This window comes from Vombatus ursinus, unplaced genomic scaffold, assembly GCF_900497805.2.
Source record: "Vombatus ursinus unplaced genomic scaffold, bare-nosed wombat genome assembly UNPS02014805.1, whole genome shotgun sequence".
Taxonomy (NCBI): domain Eukaryota; kingdom Metazoa; phylum Chordata; class Mammalia; order Diprotodontia; family Vombatidae; genus Vombatus; species Vombatus ursinus.
The window spans coordinates 11,272,106-11,298,308 of record NW_020954583.1 but is presented as its reverse complement, the minus strand read 5'-3'; the positions used below and the strand labels follow the sequence as shown (position 1 = coordinate 11,298,308).

The window sequence follows — 26,203 nt, the reverse complement described above, 5'->3', positions numbered from 1 at the left end:
GTGTGTGTGTGTGTGTGTGTGTGTGTGTGTGTGTGTGTGTGTGTGTGAGACTTAACCCCAATAACATATACCAAGATAAGGTCAAAATGGGTACATGATTTACACATAAAAGGTAATACCACAAGCAAACATACATACATACACACACACACACACATATTAAATCTGTTAGTGAATCTTTGTACTAAGATTATTATGGTAACTCATAAAATTTCCATGTTTATAGTACTTCATTTGTAAAATTAAGTTAATTTTAATCTATACCTCTGGGATAAAAAAGAAAAGAGTTTCCTTTCATAAAAGTGTCACAATTTGACATTTCTGCTTTTTTTTTTTAACAACAAAAAACACTTGATTTTCTGATTAAAGTGGATATAACAAGGCAAAATAAATGTCTGGATTTTGTTTCATTTTCTTATACTCTGTGATAAAATATATGTATAAAATATATATATGTACACAAATATACATATATTTTGAAAAGCATAGCACATATATAGACTCACTGAGAAAACATTTATTAAGTGTTGGCTATATTAGATATACTATGTAAGATGTTTACAAATATTAAATAAGACATGATCCCTAACATTAAGGAGGTTTTATTATATGTAAGGAAAATTGCTCACTGAACCAATATATCTTAATTTGTAATTCAAATTCAAAACATTTGTTAAGTCTAATATTTTAATAAGGAAAAGGCATGTAATATATTATGATACAAACATAAAAGTAATAGTAATAGTGCTTAGAATTCTTACAGATGTCAGACATTAAATGTACCTCAATTTTAAAATTAACCACCACTGGTATGAAGATATGGAAAAAGAAGAATTGTGAGCTCAGAATCTATCAGCAACTTCTATTTTGGATAATAATAAACAGATAATAATAAATCTATAATAATAATAGATAAATAATTATATAGGACTTCAAGGTTTGCAAAAGCTTTACATTTATTAATTCATTGGAGACTCAGAGTAACATTGTGAAGCAGGTGTTATTACATATCAGACTTACGGATAGCTTAACAAATTATGAATAAACAAGAAACAGAGCAGAGTAAGGTATAAAATGAGTAATTTTGATTAAATTAAAAAGGTTTTGTACAAATACAGCAAATACAGTCAAAATTAGAAGGAAAGCATAAAATTGGGAGGGAATTTTACAGTTTCTCAGATAAAGATCTCATGTCTCAAATATATAAAGAAATTCTTCAAATCTCTAAGAATATGTGTCATTTACCAACTGATAAACAGTCAAAGGATATAAACAGGCAGTTTTCCAGTAAATAAATCAGAATAGTTTATAGTCATATGAAAAAATGCTTTAAATCATTATTGATTAGAGAAATGCAAATTAAAAAAACCTTGAGAGATCATTCTACACCTATCAGATTGGCCAAAATGATGAAGGGGAAAGCAACAAATGTTAGTGGGAAGTAGAAAAATCAGGACACTAATTGGTGTTGGTGGAACTGTGAACTGATCCAATCATTTTGGAAAGCAATATGGAATTATGCCCAAAGAGTTATTAAACTGCCTACATACTTTGATCCAGCAATACCACTAGTAGGTCTATTTCCAAAAATAATTAGGGAAAAAGGAAAAGACACGATATGTTCTAAAGTATTTATAGCAGCTCACTTTGTGGTGGCGAGGAACTAGAAACTGCAGGGATGCCCATCAATTGGAGAATGGTTGAACAAGTTGTGGTATATGATTGTAATGGAACACTACTGTGCTATAAGAAATGACACACTTGATAATCTTAGAAAAACATGGACAGAGTTGCATAAAATAATGAAGAGTGAAATGAAAAGAAGCAAGAGACCATCGTACACAGTAAGAGCAATATTGAACAATTTTGAGTGACTAAGTCATTTTGACCATTACAAATGCCCAAATTAACTACAAAGGACATAGGGAGGAAAATGCTATCTGCATCCAGAGAAAAAACTGATAAATAAATGTATAGAATGATTTTACACATATGTACATATTTGGGTCTAATGATAGCCATCTCTGGCAGGGCAGAGGGAGACAGGGAAGGAAAAAAAAGTAAAAAGAAAAGGAAGAAAGTTACATGATAACTTTATTATATATTTAAAAGGAATAGCAGATCATACAGAACAGATTTGCAGTTTCACATGCAAGCATGTTTTTTATTATACTGTGTTATAGAAATGCTAGTTTTATTCCATAAATTAAAAATTAAAAACATGGAGGGGCAGCTAGATGGCGCAGTGGATAGAGCACTGGTCCTGGAGTCAGGAGGACTTGAGTTCAAATTCGGCCTCAGACCCGTGATACTCCCTAGCTATGTAACCCTGGGCAAGTCACTTAACCCCAATTGCCTGACCAAAAAAAATATAAATAAATAAATGAATGAATGAATGAATGAAAAGACTAGGCCAGCAATGTGTGATCTCACAGGTTCTATCATGCAGAAAAGACAAGTACAGTTTTTTCAAAAGATAATCTGCTTTCCAAGGCCCAGCTTCATTATGCTACTTTATGATGAATTCTTTGGCCATGGTAAAACAAAGCACAACACAAAATGGCTCTCAGCTATTTCTGCTTCAATAGTTATGCTGGCAAAGTAGTGGAAAAGGGGAGAGAAAGCAGAAAGAATCACCAAGTTTTTACACTGTCTATACACTTTTCCATAGCTACTGATATTCTAAATGTGAAAGACTTGTCCAAATGCCAATAAGTTATCATACTACAGAAGAAACTGAATTATGTCAATCTTGACATTTTCACTGTAAATGAAAGCACAAGACAAAAGGAAGTTTAAGTAAATTGAAAGACAGCTGTCAGTTTCTCCCTGGAGAGACAAATAAAAGAGTTGTCAGAGTTGATCTTATAATGTATCCAAAGTATAAAAAACAATATTTAATGGGACATTTAGTCATTTTGTATTGTAAGATTCATAATGAGTACTTTGAAAAAGATCACAATGAAAAGAATTGTTGTCAAAGATACTCATCTGTGCAGGGGATTATGACATAGAGAAACTGTATAGGGAACTCATTAAGTTCCTCCAAATTAAATACACCATTTATTCTTAGTGGCTTTAATATAAAGATGGCAGTAAGTAAAGGTAGCAATGTATACCTACAATGCATTCATGTATGCGTACATATATATGTATACACAAACATGTGTGTGTAAAGATGCAAGATAAGAAACTACACAGAAACCATCAGTGCAGGTGTGTGTGTGTGTGTGTGTGTGTGTGTGTGTATGTGTGTAAAATACAAACATTTTTAGAAAAGAGACAAAGAGCAATGGACAGGATACACATCAAATAACATTGCCCAAAAAAAAAAAAAGAAAAGAAACTGACTATATTTGTACAGATGGAAAATTATTCTGCAAGTCATTCTTTACACATATAACTATTTGTGTACAGTGAGACCACTAATTTGTTAATGCAAAGACTAAAATTAGTATGAATCTAAAAGAAATCATAAAAATGAGGAAATAATGCCACATTAAATTCAAATAAATCCAATCTGACCTATATAAACAAGTTGCCGATTTTTAGTTGTATATGGATAGAAGAACATAGATACCAATTACAATTATTTCATACAGTAGTAGATTACAAAATACAATTAATTATTTCATAACCAATATAAATCAAAGGCCATAACTCATTGGTGAGTACCTCACACAGGCCTCTATATCTGGCCAGCCCCAGCCGTGATTCAATTTATATCCCAAGAACCATCCCTTCCCCTGCTCTACCTCTCTTCCACATGTAGAATCATAATCAAACAAATGTTCCCATTGCTATGGGAAAGTGTGTGTGAGTCTACTTTACTACGGCTTCAAGCACAAATTCTGTGACTTTTCAAACCAAAATGTTCCTCCTTGGCTACCACTTCCCTATATATGTTATCTTTTACATTAGAATATATGCTACTTAGAGACAGGGATTGTCTCAATTCCAGGACTTAGCACAGTCCTTGGCACGTAGTAAGAACTCAATAAATATTTTCCCTATTCCATCAATATTAATTCATTCACTCATTGATTCATATTCATTGAATTCATAAGGAGGCAAAAAAAAAAAAACCACCCAAAATCCAAAACATAAAGAGTACCTTACCAACAAACATTTGACTTAATTGCAAAATTGAGAGAAAGAAGCAGATAAGTTGTGCAGCAGATAGAGTGTTGGACTTGGAGTCAGGAAGACCAATTTCAAATACTGACCCAAACTAAAATTCTGCCTAAAATGCTTACTAGTTGTGTGACCTTAGGCAAGTTATCAATTTCAATTTGCCTAAGTTTCATCATCTGTAAAACAGTGGAAATAATAGCACTTACCTTCAAAGGCTGTTGAGAATAAAATGAAATTATATTTGTAAATCCCTTTTCAAACCTTAAAGTGGAGGAAGGTGAAAGATTATGAGCAGTACTGCTTCATAAAAGAGAAACGATAAAGAATAAAACCAGTTTAAAGAAAGTAAAGCAAGAAACTCAAATAAGCAAAATGATGCCAAGAATGAAACTGCAACTGATAGAGGATTAGACAAGGAGTCTGTTGGATGGCCCTATTTTATAACTCTTACCTTTTAGCATTAAATTTATTAATTCCAGGAAGTTCAAAAAATAATCCTCATTCTAAAAATACATAGTCAGCCCTGATAACAAGTATACCAATGCCTACTTGGTTGGGATTGGTTCAGGAGATAATAAACTTAATAAAAGAGTGTTGTTCTATAAGTCACCATGGCTTCCCAAACTTGATGAGACCCCATTTCACCCAAGATACTACACTGGGCTCCTGGACAAGTGCATTACCGTGGCAGTGAGAGATCTAGAAAGTGTGAGGAATGAGTGCAGACATATATTTTAGGAGTGTCGCTGAAAACTGAAAGAGACACAGAGGATTAAAATTTGAGAGGACAGTAGGTTCAAGTGAAGTATTTCTTAGAGTGTGTGTGTTTTTTTAAATGATAGGAGACCTGGGCTTATGTGTAGGCAGCAAAGAGGCAGTTACTCTATCAGAAGAGATTAAAGAGCAAGAGGAAGTGACTGTGGGGGCAATCTATAAAAGGAGATGAAAGTAGTTGAGATCAAAAACACAAATGGAGGATTGTCCTTGGCTAAGGAAAAAGCCTTCACTTTACTAGAGACTGGAATGCAGGAAAACTGAGTGGTAGAGGGATGGAATCAAGGGATTTGGAGATAGAGAACAGAGGAGAAGGAACTCACAGTTTCTCTTTCCTCAGTAAAGTATAAGGTGAAGTCATCTCCTGAAAGGGATGGAGGATGGTATGATATGGGAAGTCTGAGGCGAAAAGGTTTCAAAGAGTTGCTATAGAGAAGGTACAAGAGAATTAATTACTGAAAAAGAGAAAGATCAGTTTTTATAGTTAAGGTCCAGGATAAAAAGATAAGGGGAAAAAACGTTAAGCTAAACTAACACATAAACCAAATCTGACATGCAGGATTCCATATGCATAGACCCGACATCTGCAATGAAGGAATGTGCATTTGAGAAAAACTTTTCTTTTTAAATAATTAAGACTGTGATAATATATTAACGCATCAGGGAAAAGTTTTTTTTTGGCTAGGCAATGGGGTTAAGTGACTTGCCCAGGGTCACACAGCTAGTAAGTGGCATATGTCTGAGGCTGGATTTGAACTCAGGTCCTCCTGAATCCAGGGTCAGTGCTCTATCCACTGAGCCACCTAACTGCCCCAAAAAGATATTTTTTAGCACCTATCAAACGGTAGGCACATTAATTAATGTACCAAATTTAAGCAACTCTAATATATGGGAAAAAAAAGATAGTTTCACTTAGTTTTTTTTAAAGGCTTTACTGCTATCTATTATCATAGGGAAAATGCTCTAAATCACTATTAGAGAAATGCAAATTAAAACAACTCTGAGGTACTACTTCACACCTATCAGACTGACTGATATGACAAAAAAGGAAAATGACAAATGTTGGAGGAGATGTGGGAAAACTAGAACACTAATTCACTGATGATGGAACTGTGAACTGATCCAACCAGGAGTTGTGAACTATTCTGGAAAGCAATTTGGAAGTTGCTATAAAACTGTGCACACCCTTTGATCTAGCAATACCACTGCTAGGTCTATAACCCAAAGACATCAAAAAAGGAGTGGGGGAAGGACTTATTTGTACAAAAGTATTTTTAGCAGCTCTTTTTTGTGGAGGCTAAGAATTGGAAATTGGAGGGATGCCCATTAATTGGGGAATATCTGAACAAACTGTGGTATATGATTGTAATGGAATACTATTATGGTATAAGAAATGACAAGCAGGATGATTTCAGAAAAAACTGGGAAGAACTACATGAACTGTTGCAAAGTGAAGTAAGCAGAACCAGGACAACATTGTACACAGCAACTGCAAAATTGTACAATGAAGAATTGTAAATGACTTAGCTATTCTCACCAATACAATGATCCAAGACAATCCCCAAAGGACTAATGATGAAGCATTCTCCTCCAGAGAAAGAACTGATATTGTCTGAATACAGACTGAAGCATGCTATTTTTCAATTTCTTTCTTTCATTCTTTTTATGTAAGTCTTCTTGTACAAAATGACTAATATGAAAATGTTTTACATGGCTGCACATATATAACCTACATCTGATTGTCTGGGGTAAGAGGAAGGAAGAAGGGATTGGATTTGGAACTCAAATTTTTTTTAAAAAATGTTCCAAAAAATTGTCTTAACATATAATTGGGGAAACATAAAATATTGCATTTTTTTAAAAAGGCTCTGAGATTATTTTAAGTAGCAAATTTCTATAGCATAATTTTTAATTATGTACTTACATACACTTTTTAAAAAATAGCTATTACAGAAGACAAGATATCCCTGATCTATAGATCACAAATAACATCTTCATATGAGTATAAAAGAAAATGTAATATATAATTCTGTAAAATTCTTTATAAAATAACTTTAATTAAAGAAAAGTATTCTCCACAGAAGATACATACCTGGAATAGGCAAAAAGCCTACTGTCCCAGAGATCATGATTTCCTCTAGGACCGGAATGAAAATAACAGGAATCAGTTCCATCAAATTTGTTTAGACCATCTTCTGAATTTTTTGATGCATGACTATGAACTACATCCAAGAGAACTGTAATTCCCATTGAGTGAGCAGTATCAACCAGTTCTTTCAATTCATCAGGGGTACCATAACGGCTAAATGTAATGAAAGAAATACAATTAAAACATATTTTAAGAGGAAGTTTGTCATATTGGATAGAAAGCTAGACTCAGAGGCAGAAAGACTTGGGATCAAATCTCACCTCTAACATACACTGACTGTATGACTCTGAAAAAGTCACTTAACTTCTCTAGGCATTTCTTTAAGACTATAAGCTGCAAATAGGGTGCACTGGTAGAAAAAGTTCCATACCTAGGAATTTCTTTGCCTGTAAAAATGAAATCACTGGTCTGGTCAAAAGAAAATAAAACATTTTAGGTAATATGCCCAAAAATATTTATTGTGTATTGTTGAATAACAACAGCTACTGCATATGCAGGAAAAATATGTAGTGTTCAAAACTTTGGTATTAGAGAATGTTTCAATATAGCAACTTACATTTATAAAACATATTGACAGATTTTGCAAATTTTCACTTACCAGACCTCCAACATTATTAAAAAGTAACTGGTTCCCTATGCTAAGACAATGTTTTAATTGAATCTACTCTATGAATGAGGCTTTACTACACAATTTCTTTGAGTTGTTACCCTGACATACTATGCAAGGTCTCTCTAATGTCCTTTCCAACTCTAACTCTACAGTTTTATGAAGTTACATAACATGACTTTTGCTATCCCTTTTCTAGTCAAAAGGGTAGTAGTAGAAGTCTCCAACTGTATTTTGAAAGGGCTCTCATAACAGGTGTTTCAGCTTTTGGAAGCTCTTTTAAAGGTCATTCTGCCATCAAATAACCATCCAGAAGGATGATGTAGTAAAAGAACACTGGATAAAATATGAGGAGGCTTAGATTTGAGTCTCAACTATATCACTAACTAAATGTTACTAACTCGAGCACTAACATGCTCTGGAGTATATTACTCGCCTTTCTTTACAGAACTGAGCTTTCTGTTCTATAAAATAAAGGGGTTGAACTGAGTGATCTTAACTTCCTACTCAAGTTAGATGTTCTCTAGATTTATTATTGACAAATTAAGAGGAATTATATGTCTACCAACCTTTTTTTTTAATTAAGTCCCTCCACAAAGATTCAACCATATATTCCCCACTGTAAATTAAATTTAACAGCATTATTTCAAATCTCTGCTTTCATGCTTTGGTATAGGAGAGAACTAGTCTCTTATATTTTTTACTTTTGTTCTGAATGTGTTTAAGTAACTAGTTTAGCTTTACTGTTCTAACTTTCCTATTATGTTAGTTTGACATTTAACTTCCTATGTTCAGGAAAAAGTTACAAACTCATATTTGGGGAATAAAGCTATCTATCTATAAATCTATCTATAAATTATTGGTATTTTTTAAAAAGATAGGCAGTGACACAATGGAGGCAGAATGATTCAGTGAAATGCACATTGGCTCTAGAGTTGGATGAGCTGGGTTCAAATCCTATTAATGATGCTTACTTCCTATATGATTTTGGGAAATTCATGTAACTTCCCTGGGCCTCAGTTTTCTCATCTGTAAAATAAAGTGATTGAACTAGATGGGCTCTCAGGTCCCTTTTAACTCAAAATCTATGATACTATTGGCAGGCCAAGTCTGGCAAGACTGTAGATTGATTCTAAGTGGTTGACCTAGTTGGACAATGGCATATTTCTTGAGAGAGAGAGACAGAGAGAGACAGACAGATAGGTATAAATATTGTGTTTGTTTGTTTACCAGACCTATGATTTTACTGGTATAGGACTGGATTCCAGGTAAGAAAACTTCCTCTACTAATGCAGATGTGTACATTTTCTCTGCAACTTATTCTTAATCAGTTGCTTGTATACTCAAGGGCAAACAGGACAATCACATGAACTTTACAAATGTTATCAGTAGAGGGCAGAAAAACTCCTTGTACTTATAAATACACGGATCAGAAGTAATCCAGGTAAAAGTCCGTACTAGGTTGCTTAGTAAATGTATCAACACTCTCATGCACTACCATTCCATTTCCCACCTGTTTCCTTAGGGTCAACAGACCTACTTAAATTATCATACTTACCTATCTCTATAGCTAAATATACCTAGGTGTCTATTTAATCACTATCACTTTTTTAAAAGGTATTGCAAGGATGTTTTGCTTCTTATAAATGTTCTTTACCTAGCGATCACGACTTTTCTGCAAATTATTCTGTGCTGTTTTTTTTTTTTTGAAGACATTTCACTCTAAAGCTCAGAACAATCACCTAGCTTCTGATCAAATACTTAGAGACTCATCTTCACATTAGTCTGTGTTTTGAGGCAAACAAAATTGACCTCAAGACTTCACTAATGGTAGTGATTAGTGAATTTGACAACTCATAGTAATTTGCTTGCATTCTTCCTAAGCAATTGAATTACTGAAATTGTCATTAGAGTTTCTCAGTACTCCCTAAAGGAAAAGTTGCTACTTTATTTTCAAAAGGACACAGGGAACTTCACTATAGACTTAAGTTTCTCAGACGATGATCTATAGCCATAGAATCTCAAAACTGTAATGATAGCCTTCAGAGTCCAAGATCCTAATCTTGTGTCATGGCACTGCATCTTGCAGAGCATGAGTGGAGATGGGTCTGAGGAAGCCAACTCATGAAAGAAGGTCTGTGTTGTTCTGACCACTTCCTGGGAAATGGGCTCACCTCAGAAAAAAATGTTCCTTTGGAATGAATAGTAAAAGCACACACTAGATGGTTCCCTGATTTCTCACCCCCTGATGACTTAAGGGGAGAAGAGTAGGATTACACGAAAAAGGACTGGCCACTAAGTCAAGAATAGAACCAATCAGTGGACCTAAAAAGGTAGCGACTCAATTAAAATCTCTTTTTTCCTCTGACTCTTCAGGTGATTACATCACTCTAGAAGATTCCAGTAGGAGTGAGCATGGAGTAGAGATCACCCCGGTAGTGTGGCAACTGCTTCCACATGAGATCTAGAGCACAGGCTTCATTAGGAGAGCTGAACCTCAGCCTATTTGCTTCTGGATTCCTTTTCAGCTTTTTGTTTCTTTTGCTATCCTGAGATGGACATATCTGGCACTGGAGGCAGTGTGGTAAGGTCAAGGATTTCAGATATTTTGGGTCCTCAGAGTGCCAATTAAACTGTAGAAAATACCTCTTCCACATTTATTACAACACTTCTTGGAATAGAAGGCAACTACTGATAGTAAAAAGAGGCCAAGCCCTGCTGAGACTTGTTGGAAGACATAAACCTCAAAGGAACTTTTTGGACAAAGCATAGCCAAGATGATATGTAATATGTCAATTCAGCACCCTGCAAAGTACATCATGTCTTAAAGGTATTTTGAGTCAGGCAATAAGCATTCACTAAGTGCTTACTATAAAGAAGGCATTGTGCTAAGCACTTGTGGTACAAAAATAGTCTCTCTGTCCTCAAGGAGCACACGTCCGAATGAAAAAGAAAACATACAAACATATGCATGCTTGCATGTCTACATATGTGTATACACGCACACATATCCTGTTATGTGAACATGTATGTTATATAGACATATAGGTATATATTATATATACAGGATAAATTAGAGGTAATCCCAGAAGAAAAATACTAGCATTAAGGGGGCCTAGAAAAAGTTTCTTGCAGAAGGTGGGATTTCAGTAAGACTTAAAAGATGCCAGCAAAGGTAGACACAAGGAAAGAGAGCATTTCAGGAATGTGAGACAGCAAATAAAAAAGCAGAGAATAAGGAGATGAAGTGTGTCCTTATGTGAGGAACAAGAAGATAACAGGAAAAATATTAAGTTTTGGAAATGATGCCTTTAAATATCGGTTCCCCAGGAAAATATAATAGTAATAACAATTATGTTACTGCTCCTTACTATTACTTTTGTATGGATGAAATAGCTATATTGTATCATCTGATCTGTTATATTCTTTTCTACATGAGCTAAACATAAGTTTTCAGTGTTTCCTCACTGCTTCCACTCCTTATTCCCTCTGCTCCTGATCTGGGGCTGAGCATGTAAAGAGCCGAAATGTACCAGAAAAAGAACTTAATCCTTTTTTCAGGTGATTAGTTTGCCACAGGTCTGACCTTACTCCACATGTGGGTCAAAAGCTACAAGTGGTCCCTTAGTGGAGAGACAGAGAACACAGCTCCCAGTTCCCTGGACTCAACAATGCTTCAGTTGTTACAATATATGTATATTTGAGGAATCTGGACCCTCAAAAGGTATAGTACCATAGGTTATTGGTGGTAGAACCAGATCTAGAACCCACGTCTTTTGAAACATTTCATTTGTTTTCCCATTACATACTAAGCAAATGCATAGACTTCAAGAGGTTACTGCCAACCTCTCTATTATTTTTATCCTGGTTAAAAACTCTTACAAGATAGGACCAGATAGTCACATGAGATATATATGCATTTGTCAAAGCTAAACATAAATTTTCTTCAAAAATTTTAATGGTGAAGTTGGCACATATAAGTGAATTATAACCTACAAATATCCCAAATAACAAAAATATTATAAACAGATGCATAAGTATAACATACAAAAATCAATTTACTTTTTCTATTTTCTATTTAAATTATGAAGTGGCATGTATATGCTTTCATTTTACCTTGATGCTGCAAAAAAGCTTGTCACTTGATAACCGAAACTGGCATAATACGCATGTTCCATAATAGCCATCAACTGAATGCAATTGTATCCTATTTAAACATAAATTAATTTAAACAAAGTATGGTTAAAAGTAATTAATTTTGTTAAAAAATAAAATATACAAATGGTATTTGCTTAGTCTTAAGAGAGTTTAACTTTAATGTTTTACACTGGAATATATGTAAAAACAGTCTATCCTTCATTTAAAAAAATACCACTGATTTAACATTTTAGGCTTGTCTGCCCTTCTTATCAAGAGCAGGAAGGTCACTTTCTCAAGAGATCTACATCTGACTAGCTATACTAAATGTCTCAGTTTTAACAACCAATAAATGATATGCAAATATAATCTTAATTTGACTTTAGAATATTAACTATGCCAATATGCATATCCTGAACTTCAGTTTCACTTTAATATTCACACTGTAGATCATGAAAACTAAGTAAGAGTAACTGATTACATATCATGCATCTGGTGCTTTACTAAGATTTTTCATATTTCAGACATACTTATTTCTATCTTTAATAATTAGTTTCTCACCAAATCTATTTCTTAAGGTAGCTATCACAAAAAATAATCAATAAAGTATTCATTTCTGCTCTGAGCTTATTGTGCTTCTTCTTTATCCCAAAATGTTTCTCTGTGATTTTAAGCGGTTAAAATCTAAAGGGGAAAATGTTTTAATAAGGGATCCAGAACTCATTTTTAAAAAATCTTTCCTAAGATAATTATGATGTGAGCAAATAAATGCCCCATCAGCTAAAAGGGGAAAAAATTAGAAGAAAACAAGCTTAATTAATAGAGAAACTATGTCAATTTTACTTTTACATAATAATGACTAATTAAAAAAAAAAAAAACCTCTTCGTATGGTTTAGGTACATTTAAAATTTTACTCAGCTTCCCAAGAAAAGATTTATCCCATTCAGTTCACAGTCAAATTAGTCACAGTATCAGCACAATATGCTTAAAGATCAAATGAGATCACATTTGCAAAGCACTTAACACTGCATCAGGCAAATAGTCGATACCATATAAAAGAAATGCTCTTTCACTTGTCCCCCCTTTAAACTAGTATAAAGCTTTATTATTATTTTCTGTAATTTTACATATTTTTGTAAGCAGGTGTATCAGTTTAATTTGTTTGTCTTATACCTTCTGATACACATAACTCAATGATATTAGCATTTTATTTGTTATAAATTCACATTAGTAATTAATGATTTATGAATATTAAAAAAAGCCTAGAACTTCTTTCAAGATTATATATGTTAAGGGGTGAATTGTTGTTTTCTTTACAAAAAAAATATTAAGCTCCAATTTCCAAAAGCGACATAAATTATTTATTTAGAGCACAATTTACTGGTTACACACCCTAACTGTCATTTACCTATGGGATCGAATATTATTTATCACCATAGTGTCAACAGAATATTAGTTTATAATACTTTTCCTATATTTTGCCCAAAGTAAGGATTTTCACTTAAAAGAAGATGCTGAAATGTTTCCATTAAGATCCATTTGTAAAACACTTTAAAGCAAGGTAATTCTTAAGACTAGATGGTATGACTCATGATTGGAATTCACCTATGGAAGTATACGCATTATTCAAAAGTAGTAGTCTAGATAAAAGAAGATTAACTATCACTGAATGTCAAGAAGATATATTCATTTGAGGAAATTCATAATCAAGGGGTGAAGCATGATGAAGAACTTTTGGGTAAAAATCAATAGAGTAAGAAATGTAAGCAATACTGAAGGAGTGTACTACAGAACACTTGGCCAGAAGGAAATGCACAAGGAGTTCTAGAAATAGGTATTTATCTAGAAATGGAACATAACATGGAAGTGATGGGGAACTACAGTTAAAAGTTCCCTATCTGATTATTAATTACTGGACCTTTCTCTCTCAAAAGCAGAACAGCTAAATTTCTAAAACTGCTTTAAGAATAATTTCATTCTTCAAAAGAAAGGAGGACAGGTGAGGACAGGTGAAGAAAATTTTGGATCTTATTCTGTACATACATACATACACACACACACACACACACACACACACAATGTGTGTGTTTGCGTCAATCAAAATGATGAGAAACTTGGTCACACTCCATTATAGAGTTCAAGATGGGTACAGAGAAGAAATGGAAATGTTTCAAAAGATTCAAAGAAAAAGGGACATATGGCCTAAAATGCTATAGGAGAACAGCCCAAGAAGGATGCTCACAAAAAAAGAAGTTCTCATGACAAAAAAACAAACAATTCTAATAAGGAAGAAAAGGTAGAATAGGCTAAAGATACTGATATGAATACCTAGATAATTCATTAAATAAATTAAGCCTTAAAAAGACATTTACAGGGGGCAGCTAGGTAGTGCAACGGACAGAGAACAGACCCTGGAGTCAGGAGAACTCAAGTTCAAATCTGGCCTCAGAAGCTTGACACTTACTAGCTATGTGACCCTGGGCAAGTCACTTAACTCCACCGCCTAGCAAAAAACAGACAAAAAAAAAGACATTTACAGAAGAAGGAATCAATAACAGGATCCTATAAGAATGGTCAAGAATACAAAACCTCAGAATGAGCTGGCCTAAAGAAGCATGCTGAAGATAACAAAAGTGACTGGTTACAGCTAAGATAAGCTAAGTGTAAGGAAAAAGAAGAGATACTGCTATTGTTTGGATAACAGGAAAAGGCAAAGTTACTCTTATTTTGATTCTGTTCTTCCTACTACATACATGATCCTTGGAATTAGTCTAAGTTTAGACTAAGACATAAGTCTAAATAGTTAACAGAAAGGTAAAATCCATGATAAGTGAAATATTACAAAGATGACTAGGATGTCTTCAATGATATTAAGTAAAAAAGGCTTGCATAAACAACTAGAAGAACTGATGACTTGTAGAGACACTGTTGATGATCTTTGAAAAACTGCAGCAAAAGGGACAGGTATTATAGGACTAAAGAAAGGCAAATATCCTGATCTTTTTTAAAAACTGAAGGAAGTAAAGCCTACAAATTATAAGCTAAATGAATTTGATTTCTGACTCTTTACAAAACTCTAGAATCATTAAAATTATTGTGAGTATAAGGAAATGATCATCACTAAGAACAAGCAAAGGTTCGTACCTGAATAACCTAAAGTGATATTTTAAAAATGATTAGACTTGTAGATCAGGGTAATATCACATTTTGATTTTTGCAAGCATCTGACAAAGACTGTCATGATACCATTACTTAAAAAATGGAAAGATATTAACTAGATAAAAGTACAATTAAATGTATTCAGGATTGGTCAAATGACTATACACAAAGAGGTAAAAACTGTGGGACACTATAACACATTGGAAGTTGTTAACTGAGGGTTGCCTACGAAACTTTTGACTCTGATGTGTTTTACATTTTTATCAATATTGAAGATATAGATAAAATCTTTACTAAATTGGCAAATAACAAGAAGTTGTTAGAAATATTTAATAGCTCAAATGACAGTCAAAAAGTGAGATCCATTGAAATTAAATGATTTCTACTTCTAGTTTCCAAGGAAGATGGTTGTGGGAACGAGAAAAGAGTTGGAGAAGGAAATTATTTAAGTGATGCGGAGGGGTTTGGACTAGTGAAGTAGATCAGATTAACATAAAAAGGAAAAATTGAAAATATGAAGAACATCCAGACCCAGATACTGATCCATATTCTCCTTCTAGATTTTAAGAGAAGCAAGATACAGGACAAATAAGGAGACTATAAAAAGATTAAGGTGGATAAAAGAGGATTAAGGAATAGAACCTAAATCAGTAGGAGAAGGTACTTGGCAAGGCAAAAGTCAGAAAAGGTTAAGTGGAACAACAGAAGGCTAAGTAAATTGAGAATGAATAATGAGCGGGACAAACTGGTTTTAAAAGCTTTAACTTTTTAAAATTAATAACAGCTCTAAGAAAGTTTTAATTAGGTATGCTTCTGGTTGATCTATAAACACACAAAAAAAAAATAGTTTCGAGAAATAAGGCCTAAATTCTCAAGATTATGTAAAGTAAAATACAATAGTACAGTGAACTGCAATGAGGGTGTGATTTTTTTCTTTTTTATTTCTGCCATAGTAGTGTACATGTTATCTGTGTTTCAAGTGCATACTGATATCCACCATAAGATGAAGGGGTTAGAAGAAAAACTATTCACACTCCAGACTTGTAGGGATAACAAAGAGTTCCTAAAGGAAAGTGAAGTTGAGACTTTAGAGGGAGGAAAAGAATAGAAGGAGGGGATATTTTAGACATTTCACAATGGAGAACTGAAGACTGTCAAACAGAGAAAAAGATAAGGAAAAAGATGCTTTACAATTAGAAATTAAAAACAAATAGGTTTTTCCTAAAAGAAAGAGCTGGACGCTCTGAAAAGGAAGACTGCTTATCTTTTCCCAGAATGACAGACTAAAGACACAGAAGCTGTCCAACTAGAAGGACCAGAGGAAAAAGTGAAGCTTAGAAGTAGTTGGTCACCCTCCTGCTCAGGAGTACTGAAACAGCTTTTTGTTGATCTGATAACAATAGAAAAGTTTACTGTCTTCCATGCCATTTATCTTAGACGTAACAGAGAGCTCCCCAAGACTTATTTAAAAATGTATGCCAACAAATTGTCTCTGGTGATTCATGTAGGCACAAAACATACTTCCAGAAACAACCAAAATCATGTCACCAATAATCACGAAATCCGGTGAAAGAAACTTAACATCATGAGGGAATGGCTTTTGCTTTCTTCAGTGATGCTCAGTGAAGGTAAGGGATATAGAGGAGAAAAAAAATCAATTTGGAAAATGAGCTACTGGATTAAAAGGTTATGTCTGAGAAGGAGACTGGGTTTCTGGATCAAAGTTTACAATATAGGTTGATAGATTCCTGATCAGAGATGGAATACATATAACAAAAGCTGGTAAGAACATATTTGCCAGGTTCTTACAAATGAAGATAAAAAAAGTTCTTTTAAAAAAAGGACGGAGGAGAAAGAAACTGTCTATCCCCAAACTTAGATACTGCATAAGTAATGATCAAGCCAGTGTGGTTTCATAAAGAACAGCTCATGCTGGACTAAACTTATTTCTTTTTTGATAGGATTATTCAATTAGCAGATGAGAAGAATTCTGTGGATGAACTTTCCTAGATTTTAGCAAAGCATAAACTCAAGATTTAATATCTCAAGCTATTTTTGTGAAGGAGATGGAAAGATATGTTTAAGATAAGAATATTACATGGATCCTGAATTGGTGGGATGTCTAGATTTAAAAAGTAGTTTGTTAATAGTTCAATGTCAATGGGGCAGGGGATTTCCAGTAAAGCACTTCAGGGCTTTGCCCTGTACTGTTTAACATTTTTAAAGCTAGAATGGAGAGTTAACCCACTGAATAATAACAAATAATAACAAATCAAAAGAGGTTATAGTATCAGGCAAAAACTATTAAGAAGAAATTCAATAGGGATAAATATAAAATCTTCTACAAAAGAAGAATCATTTTACAAGTATAACATGGGAGAGGTATGGATCAACAGCAGTTGTTGGTGGCCTGAAAAGCTCAATAAGTCAACAGTGTGATCTATCAACCATATATTATAAGCTATGATTTCAGAAATATAAATCCCATTCTCTGACACTTCCTTTTTTTTAAAAACAACAATTCACTTGTCTCTCTCCCCATCCTGACCCACATCTCCCCTCTTACCCCCAAAAAAGTTAGCTAAGGCGACCTTGGGCTGTGTTAAAAGAGTCAGAGCTTCAAACCGGGAGGCAACAGTCTCACACTATTCTGCTTCATTTGAAATGAAGAGAAGGTACTTGGCAAGGCAAGTAAGAAAAGGTTAAGTGAAACAACAGAAGGCTAAGTAAATTGAGAATGAATAGTTCAGTTCTTGGACTCAAGGTTTGAGGAAAACCGATAAGCTAGTGAGTGTCCAGGATGGTAAACAAGAAGGCAAAATGTTTTGCATCCATACCATGTAAGGAACTGGGGATGGATAGCCCAGAGAAGAAAGTCTGGGTAGACATGAGAATTTTTAAGTCTTTAAGCATCTGAAGGTCTGTCATGTGCAAGAGGGACTGACTTGTTCCATTTGGCTCTAGTGGGCTGAATCAAAAACAATGAACATAAGCTGCAAAGAAGTAAATTTAGAAATGATTTCAGAAAAAGCTTCTTAACCAAAAGTAGAATGGGCTGACTTGAGAGGCAATGTGCTTTCCTAACTTGGAGGTCTTTAGGCAAGGTTCAACAATCACTTCTCAGGTACTTATAGCGGGAATCCTTTCTGTTTATGTGTTGTATTAGATAGAAGCAGTGTTCTCTTCCAATTCTCAAATTCTGTGATTTGTCCAAGTTCATAGAGGCACTAAGTGGCCAAGCCAAGATTCAACCTAAGACATCTGACTCCAAATCCAATAATCTTTCCACCAATGAACTGAGTTCAAAAGGCAAGTAGAGAAACACAGGAAAAAGGAAATGTGACCAGACAACTTTTTATCTGAAATTATTTAGAGGATTGAGAGGAATGTAACCTGAATGTTAATCAACAGAGTGACATGGCAGCAATTAAAGATAAAGCAATCTTGTTCTATATTAAGAGAAGTAGTAGCCGGAATGAAGAAAATAATAGTCCTGTTTCACCTTTCCCAAATCAGATTTCATCTAGTCTTGTGTTCATGTCAGTGAAACACATTTTAGAAAGGTGAATTAAAGCATATTCCAGTCCTAAATAGTCCCTGTTGATGCATCTAATAGATGGAAGACATTCAATTATATGAAGTACTAAACAAAAGTGAATGAATGAATTTTACCTGAGTGGGTGAACATTAATCTGTTCACTGCACCTGTATGATGCTTTAGAGTATAGAAATTAGGTCAAGAGAATTAAGAAATAAGATAGAAATTCAAGCCATGAACAAACTGAATTATATCTTCATTTTTCATCTTTGTAGCCAATAACGGGTGCCTGTTTAGAGGCATGAGTCATTGAATGCTAATAAATTTACAGATACATATTTCTCTATCACTTTACAAAGTCAGCCATGCAGTTGATTCTCCTTGTCAGCCACAAGTTCTCCTTTTTCTTCCCTTTCTCCCTACTTCCTCCCCTCAACCATTATAACGTCCAAAGATCCCAAAGAAAAATCTAGAAGCATAAGTAACAGAGAACAGGTTGCTTCCCACCTATTACTGCGTTAAATCTGTTGTAGAGGGAATTTCTATTTAGAAATGTGATGTACTAGATGACTTAGGAAGTTCTGAAAAATATAACATGTGTTTATTCAAACTGTGGATCTCAATTATCATCTATATTACACACTCAAACATTAGATTATATAAATTTACTAAAGCTCACTCACCTTTTGCTATTATAGACAATTTCCTGTCTACTGAGAACAGGAAGAACATGACGACTTTAAACTAGTAAATAAATCAAAATTATATTCTAGCTGTTCAACCATTTCTTTCAGACAAAACTTTTTGCCAAAAACAAAACAAAATAGTTTCATCTATATTTATTCCTCCTGCCTAATGAGTGGAAAGAATGCTAATGAGCAGTGTGAAATTGCCCAAAGAGCATTCTAGAAGGAGATGTAGGAGGGACAATAAGGTTGATCAATGCATTATCAATAATTAAGTACTAAATTATCCAAATAGCTGGATATAGGCCACATTCATCCTAATACATATAGTTATTCATAAATTTCAAAACATTAAATCTTTACTAACAATTAAAACTGTAACAGACCATAGTCAATAATCTCTTAATACTTGGAGAAAGCTGCCTCATACAAACTAATTACACTAATATTTTTCTATATTTTTAAACACATCACACAACTTAAAATGGTGAGGACAACAATAACTTAGATGCTCATACACTAATTTCAGTTCATGTTTTCTCTACATTATCCCTATTACAAGGCAATTTCAGAAGCCAAAAATAAAATGTTTTTCTACTATACACTATCTCAACTCAAGAAATACATTTGTAATTAGCTTCTCTAATAAGAGTACAGACTCATTAAAATTTTAACTGAATCAAAATCAATAGTTATTACTTACCAAGGTCCTTAATTCTTGGTAGAACATTGCATGTAAAGTGTTTATATGAAGCTACTTTTCCTTCATGAGAAGAAATTCCTACATGAGATTCATAGATTCTTAGACCCTTTGGCTTGGTGGGTCGAGAATGCTTGAACTATAAATATATAGAGAATTACATTAGAAATGAACTTGAGAATAACAGATAAACTATTTGACTACTATTTTTAAATAAATTACTCTAGTCAAAAAATCTGCACTGCTTTTACACACTATAAATTGCTAGAAATGGTTAAAGCTTGCAACAAGTATGACAACAGGATCATTTTAGGATCCTGTTGATACTCTTAATAATCTTTAGTAGTTTATGCCTTAGTTAGAATTGTAACTGGATGGATTGCATTGACGTGGTCTGAGTCTTCCCTAGGACAGATAAGAAACAGGAAACAAACAAAATAAGACAGCAGCATAAATGGTTTCAAAGATACAGAAAAGGCCTCAAGTTGAAAATAAAAGGAAAACATAATGCTCTAATTAATGAAGTTCATAACTGAGATTCCCTGTTTCTAAGACCATTAACTCTTTACACTTATCCATAAGCTCAGAAGACCTATATTCTTAAGCAATCAGATGATGAGTCATGGGTAGTGCTTATACTACTGTTTCTATTACATTCCTAAGCCTTCTTTCTTAAGAGCTATATCAATTGGAGACTCATTAATAGAAGTCAGGAAAAGAAATATTCACAAGATTATGAAAATTTCTTTTCAGCTAAGAGTATACTTTTGAGTATTCGTCATTAATAACAACAAAAACTGTCCAAAGAACATCGCTCAATAAAGGACTAGTTTGATAATACAACAAGGAAGGTGGGGGGTAATCTCCACCAGATAACCTCAATGGATAAGGTCAAACTCAAAAACAAATTGTTTGCCTTTCTCCCCTGTTGGGTTGTCCTTTTCCCTGCTAATATGCAACTAAGTCCAAGAACTTTTACTCTTGTTTTGGGGCTAGTTTGCCTCCCTTAACAATACCTAATGCCTAGCTTTCTAACTTTTCAGTACTCCCCTCTCTCCTTAATCCCAGTCAAAAACCCCACTTCAATCCCCAATATATCCTCATACAGAACCACTCTTAAAGCAAGAACTAATTTGTTCAAGTAATAAATGGCTTAAAAAATTGTTTTTCCCCACTAGTATCTGGAGTTTAAAATTCTTCTAGGCCCTAGTTATTTTTCCCAAGTAAACTATTGAGAAAAGACTATAATCTCAAAAGAGTATGATAGAAGTAATGTATATTTGATAGTTTGTTTTTTTTATCACAGCATCACAGCATCACAGCTACAACTAAAACAAACAAACCAAAAAACTCAAAAACACCTAGGCTTGAGCTGAGGACAAATTTCAGTTACCAAAGTTATTAAAGTGCCCAAAAGGCTCCCTCAGAGAGGCAGTGGATTCTACCTCACTAGAGTTCAAGAAAAATCTGGATCTCATTCATTGGGTAAGTTTTAGATGAGATTCCTGTTAAGATACAGGTTGAAGTACATGGCCTCTGAGATTCTATGATTCTGTAATTACATACAAATAAAGAAAGAAATCAGGTCAACCTGTTACACGCAACCTGCAGATTGGCAGAAAGTGCTTTTTACAATTAGGAGACTGTAATTTTTTTTATCTATACGTAATAGTAAACTAAGTAAGTAAGGTAATGGTGGATATATAAAAAGAATGAATAATTGTAAAAATGAATGGAAAATAACCTTCAGCTGAAGAAAGATATGCCATTCTTACTTGATAAGAAAGTTCCGGGTCCCATTGTATCCAATCATAATTCACATTATCACCTTCACGAACCACATATTTTGCCCATGGAGAAATACGATACAAGATTTCTCCACTTTTACTAGTTATAACCACCTAAAAAAAAAAAAATAAAACAAAGCTATTACATTTGTTGAAAGTTGGGGCAGAACAAAGATATCAGAGTAAGACAGTAACTTGCATGAACTTTCCCAAATTCACCTCCCAAACAATTATAAAATAACACCTCAAAACAAATTCTAGAGCAGCAGAACCAACAGAAAAAGAGAGTGAAACAATTTTCCAGGCTAAGACAACTTAAGAAGGTCAGCAGGAAAGATTTCTCTCATTACAGTAAAAGGCGAGTATAGTTCAGTACAGGTGGCATTCATGGAAACCAACAGCAGCCCATGTCCCAGCAAGCCAGCGGCGAGGCCCAAAGCCCCAGTACAGGTCACTGCAAAACTTTGGCCCTACACCACCAGCACATCAGGCTAGAGTCCAGGTTCCATGGTCCCAGCACAGCAGGCCAGTGACCTCTCCATGTATAACAGGTCAGTAACCAGACCCTCAAGGCCCTAGCACAATGGGTCAGATGCCAGGGCCCACAGTTCTGGCACTTCAGAGAAGCTATAGGGACCCATGCCCCTAGCACAGGCCAGTAGTTAGTCCCTGCAATCACAACAGAACAGGCCAGCAGAGAGGACCTGTGCTCCCCAGTGCAGCACACCAATGCTGAGGCTCCACAGGAAACTTCACAGTCACAGCTCAAGAAGCTTGGGACAGTGTCCCATCCACCCAAGGAGATCAGCCCAACTTTAAAAGTCACAAAATAGGCAGGAAAAATGAGCAAAAAGAAAACAAAACAGAAACAGAAAAAGAATCTGACCACAAAAAAGTTATTATGGTAACAGGGAAGATGAAAACAAAAACTCTGAAGAGGACAACAATGTCAAAAGGTTATATGCAAAGCCTCAAAGAAAAATGTGAATTGGTTTCAGGCCCACTCTTGGAAAAGTTTAAAAAGGATTTTAAAAATCAAATGAAAGAGGTAAGAGAAAATTGTAAAAGAAATGACAATGGTGCAAAAGAATCATGAAAAAAGAGTCAACAGCTTGGTTGAAAAAAAAATGGAAAAAATGTATAAAAATTGACTGAAGAAAACAACTTCTTAAAAAAATGGAAGAGGCCAAATGGAAAAGGAGGTACAAAAATCCACTGAAGAAAACAACTCCTCAAAAATTAGAATTGGCCAAGTGGAAGATAACGACTCCATGAGACATCAAGAAACAACAAAACAAAATCAAAAGAACAAAAAAAAAAATATATATATATATATACACACACACACACACACACACACACACACACACACACACACTGAATCAGTTATCAAAAAAAAGAAAAATAGCTTTTCAGTCAAAGATTTTCATAATAGCACTATATGTAACTGTAAAAACAATCTGGAAACAATCGAAATGTTTAACAATTGGGCAATGATTCAATACAGTGGAGTGAATGATAGAATATTATGATGTGACTAACATGAAAAATAATTCAAAGGAATAATGCAAAAGGACAAAATTTAAACTAGAAGAATGGGCTACAAGCTAACTGACCACATGAGGCAAAAAAAATGAGAAAGAATGGACAAAAAACTTTGATGAAGGCTTGGGAGTGACTGAAATAGTGTTATGATATTTTGTGAATTGCAAATTAACTTGAACATAAATAATCATTAAAGAATATGCCTTTTTTTTACTTAAATTTAGTGTTAAATCTTAAAAGCATTTAAAAAAAGATTAGAAGAAAATACAAACAAATTGTCACTGGTTTGGATTTGGAATTTTAATTATCAGTTTTGTTGTTTGCATATAATTGTTCAACTTAAGTTTCACTGATATTATAGTAAAAAAAAAATGAAACTAGTAATTCTGAAAATTAAGCAAGACAAAGAAGGAGCAAATATATACCCCCAATTTTAACTCAACAAAAAATAACACTAAAATAGCACAGTTCCACTTAACTTTTCTACTAGAAGGAATGCCAAAGAACAGAGAAGAGCAGATGGATAAGAATTAGATTGGAAAAAAAAATTACATATAGGATACTAAGAAAATAGTAAGGAACTTTTTTAACGTTAAGATATGAAAAAAAGTATGTATAAAGAAAAAGAGAGAGAAAAAAACAAAATAACCCAAGTACTTTTTTATGGCACTTTAACTTATAATTAAATTATACTTCCAGACATTATCTAATTGATCTTTGTAACAGTCAAGGAGGTTGTAAAACATTAATTCAAGAGTGAACTGTCTTATGTAAGTAATTTTTGGTCTCAAGGGACTAACTAGCATTGTGGATAATAATAAGATTATAAGAAACAGAGATCAATGCTGGAGGCCTTCAAGGTGCAACTATTACTCTTACAATCTGTCTAGTTAGATTAGAATGGTAGATTCACATTAAATTTCAGTTGTTATACGCCAGATTCCTACATGAAGCTTGCCAAAAGTGAAACCTCTCAGAGAAAGGGCAACCTAGATTTTCTAATTCAAAGTTAGCTATCCATAAGGACAGTGAAGGAGAAGAAATACTAATGAGAAATCAGAAAAGAAGAAATGCTGTGCTTCAGTTAATATCCAAGACTTAACTACTTAACTGTCCTTCACTTTCTTTTGTAGCAAACTTTTAAGATATTTTTAGGTATGTGCCTCTCTGAATAATGGAGTATAAAGAAAGCTAAGAAATATAATAGGATATACAGAGAAGTATAAGGAGATATATGGAACTTAGCCACAAAAAACAACCAAGATGGGAAATTAGACCTAATTCGATAAATGGATTTCTGCTTGTAGACATACTCTTATTCAGAAACATATGAACTGTTAATTAATACAACTAAAAAGACTGAATCTAAATATCCTGAGAAAGGTGTAGCCAAGCAATGATAGAACAAAAAACAAGTTTATTCAAGAAGCAATTATAAAGTGTTTGCCACGTGCCAAGCACTGTGCTACACACCAGGATTACAAATACAAGCAGAAAGTCCCTGTCCTCAAGGAGTTTATATTCTAACAAACAAATAAAAAAAAAATAGAAGATGTGTTCAGGAAACAGATGACAAACCTGACCCTGAGGCAGGATATTAGAGAGATGGTATTCCTGGAATCTGAAACCTAGGTCTGAAAGTAAACTGCTGCTAGACTCATCCACTGTTAGTCAGTTGGGAAAATGTTGCTTTCAAGTGCCAGAAATGTAAGTTCTTCTCTTTGGTTCCAGATTCTTGCCCTCATTATACCACTTAAGGCTTCTGACTACACCAGAAGCTGGAATTGAGAATCTACTCTACTCCTGGGATCTGAGCCACACTGCTTTTGTTTGCTTCTGAGTTTACACTTCTATAGGTACATTGCTAAGGGCTTAAAATTGGTTCTTACCCTGGAATGCTAACTGAGGCACAGACACCATCCTTTAGGATTCGTGACCCAGAACTGGCTGGTTAAGGAAAAAGCTTCCAGGTAGCACCTGTTCCTTTCTCAGTGTCCCAGTATATGGATGGGACCTCCTCTTGCCATGGTATACAGCCCCTCTCTTGAATTGAATGTCTTGTACAAAGTGTTCCTGGACAGATCCCTTCCCCAGTGTACACAAATTTCTTCATCTTCCTACGCCATGCTGGGCTGGAAAAATGACTCACTGTAATCTTTTATTGAATTTCTCTACCAAGATCTGTCTGGCCTACTATGTTTTCTCGATCTGTTTGCAAATTTTGTTTTCTTTTGGTTGGGCAAGATTCACTATACTTTTTAGCGTTACAACAGTATCTTGATTATACCTCCCCAAGATAATCTAGAATCTTCATCACAAAATGAGTTTCAAAGGAGCCCTTCACTCCATTACAAAATAATGTAGCATTAGTGAAAAAAGCAACAGCCTTTAAAAAAAAGAAGAATTTTAAATAACAAGATAAAAGATTCTCCAAGTTAAACATTAAATAGCATCAAACAGTTTAAGAATTTACTGGATTAAAACAACTAAGAATGTTTTGGTTTTTTTTTACATTTTCTAAACTGCTATTGACTGACCACTATTCCTATATAAATATCATATTAGCATCTGATGGTTCAGTAAAATCATGTGAACTGAAAATAACTGCTGGATATCAGATTATTTTCAAGTAAAACAGGTCATAATTCAGGTGCCCAAAAGAATGAGATACAGCTCTACTGGTACAAAATCATCAATTTGATATATAAATGATACATGTTCAAGCATACAACCTAATAAGTTACTCAAATAAATCAAAATTTTTAAAAAAAACTTCAAAACATGCATCCATTTTACTCATGTTTACCTTTTCTAAAAGGTATACTTTTTAACCTGTGAAAAACAATGGGACAGAGAGGCAAGATAGCAGAGAAAAGGCGGGGACTCACCTGAGCCCTCCCTCCAAATATTTTTTTTAAGTCTAAAGCCAACAGCATTTTTTAAAATTTTTTAATTAATCTGTTTATAGTTTTCAACATTCACTTCC

General features: G+C 34.1%; 1 protein-coding gene across 1 annotated transcript in view; it reads right to left on the bottom strand.

Moving 5' to 3' along the window:
* GBE1 (1,4-alpha-glucan branching enzyme 1) overlaps positions 1–26,203 on the bottom strand; it is a 281,545-nt gene that overhangs the window by 131,363 nt on the left and 123,979 nt on the right. The window contains exons 4-7 of the mRNA XM_027874190.1: positions 21,661–21,786; positions 19,889–20,024; positions 11,781–11,871; positions 7,001–7,210 (exon numbers count right to left, since the gene is read on the bottom strand). Of these exons, the coding sequence (XP_027729991.1) occupies positions 7,001–7,210; positions 11,781–11,871; positions 19,889–20,024; positions 21,661–21,786 (563 nt within the window). The remainder of the gene's footprint in view (positions 1–7,000; positions 7,211–11,780; positions 11,872–19,888; positions 20,025–21,660; positions 21,787–26,203) is intronic.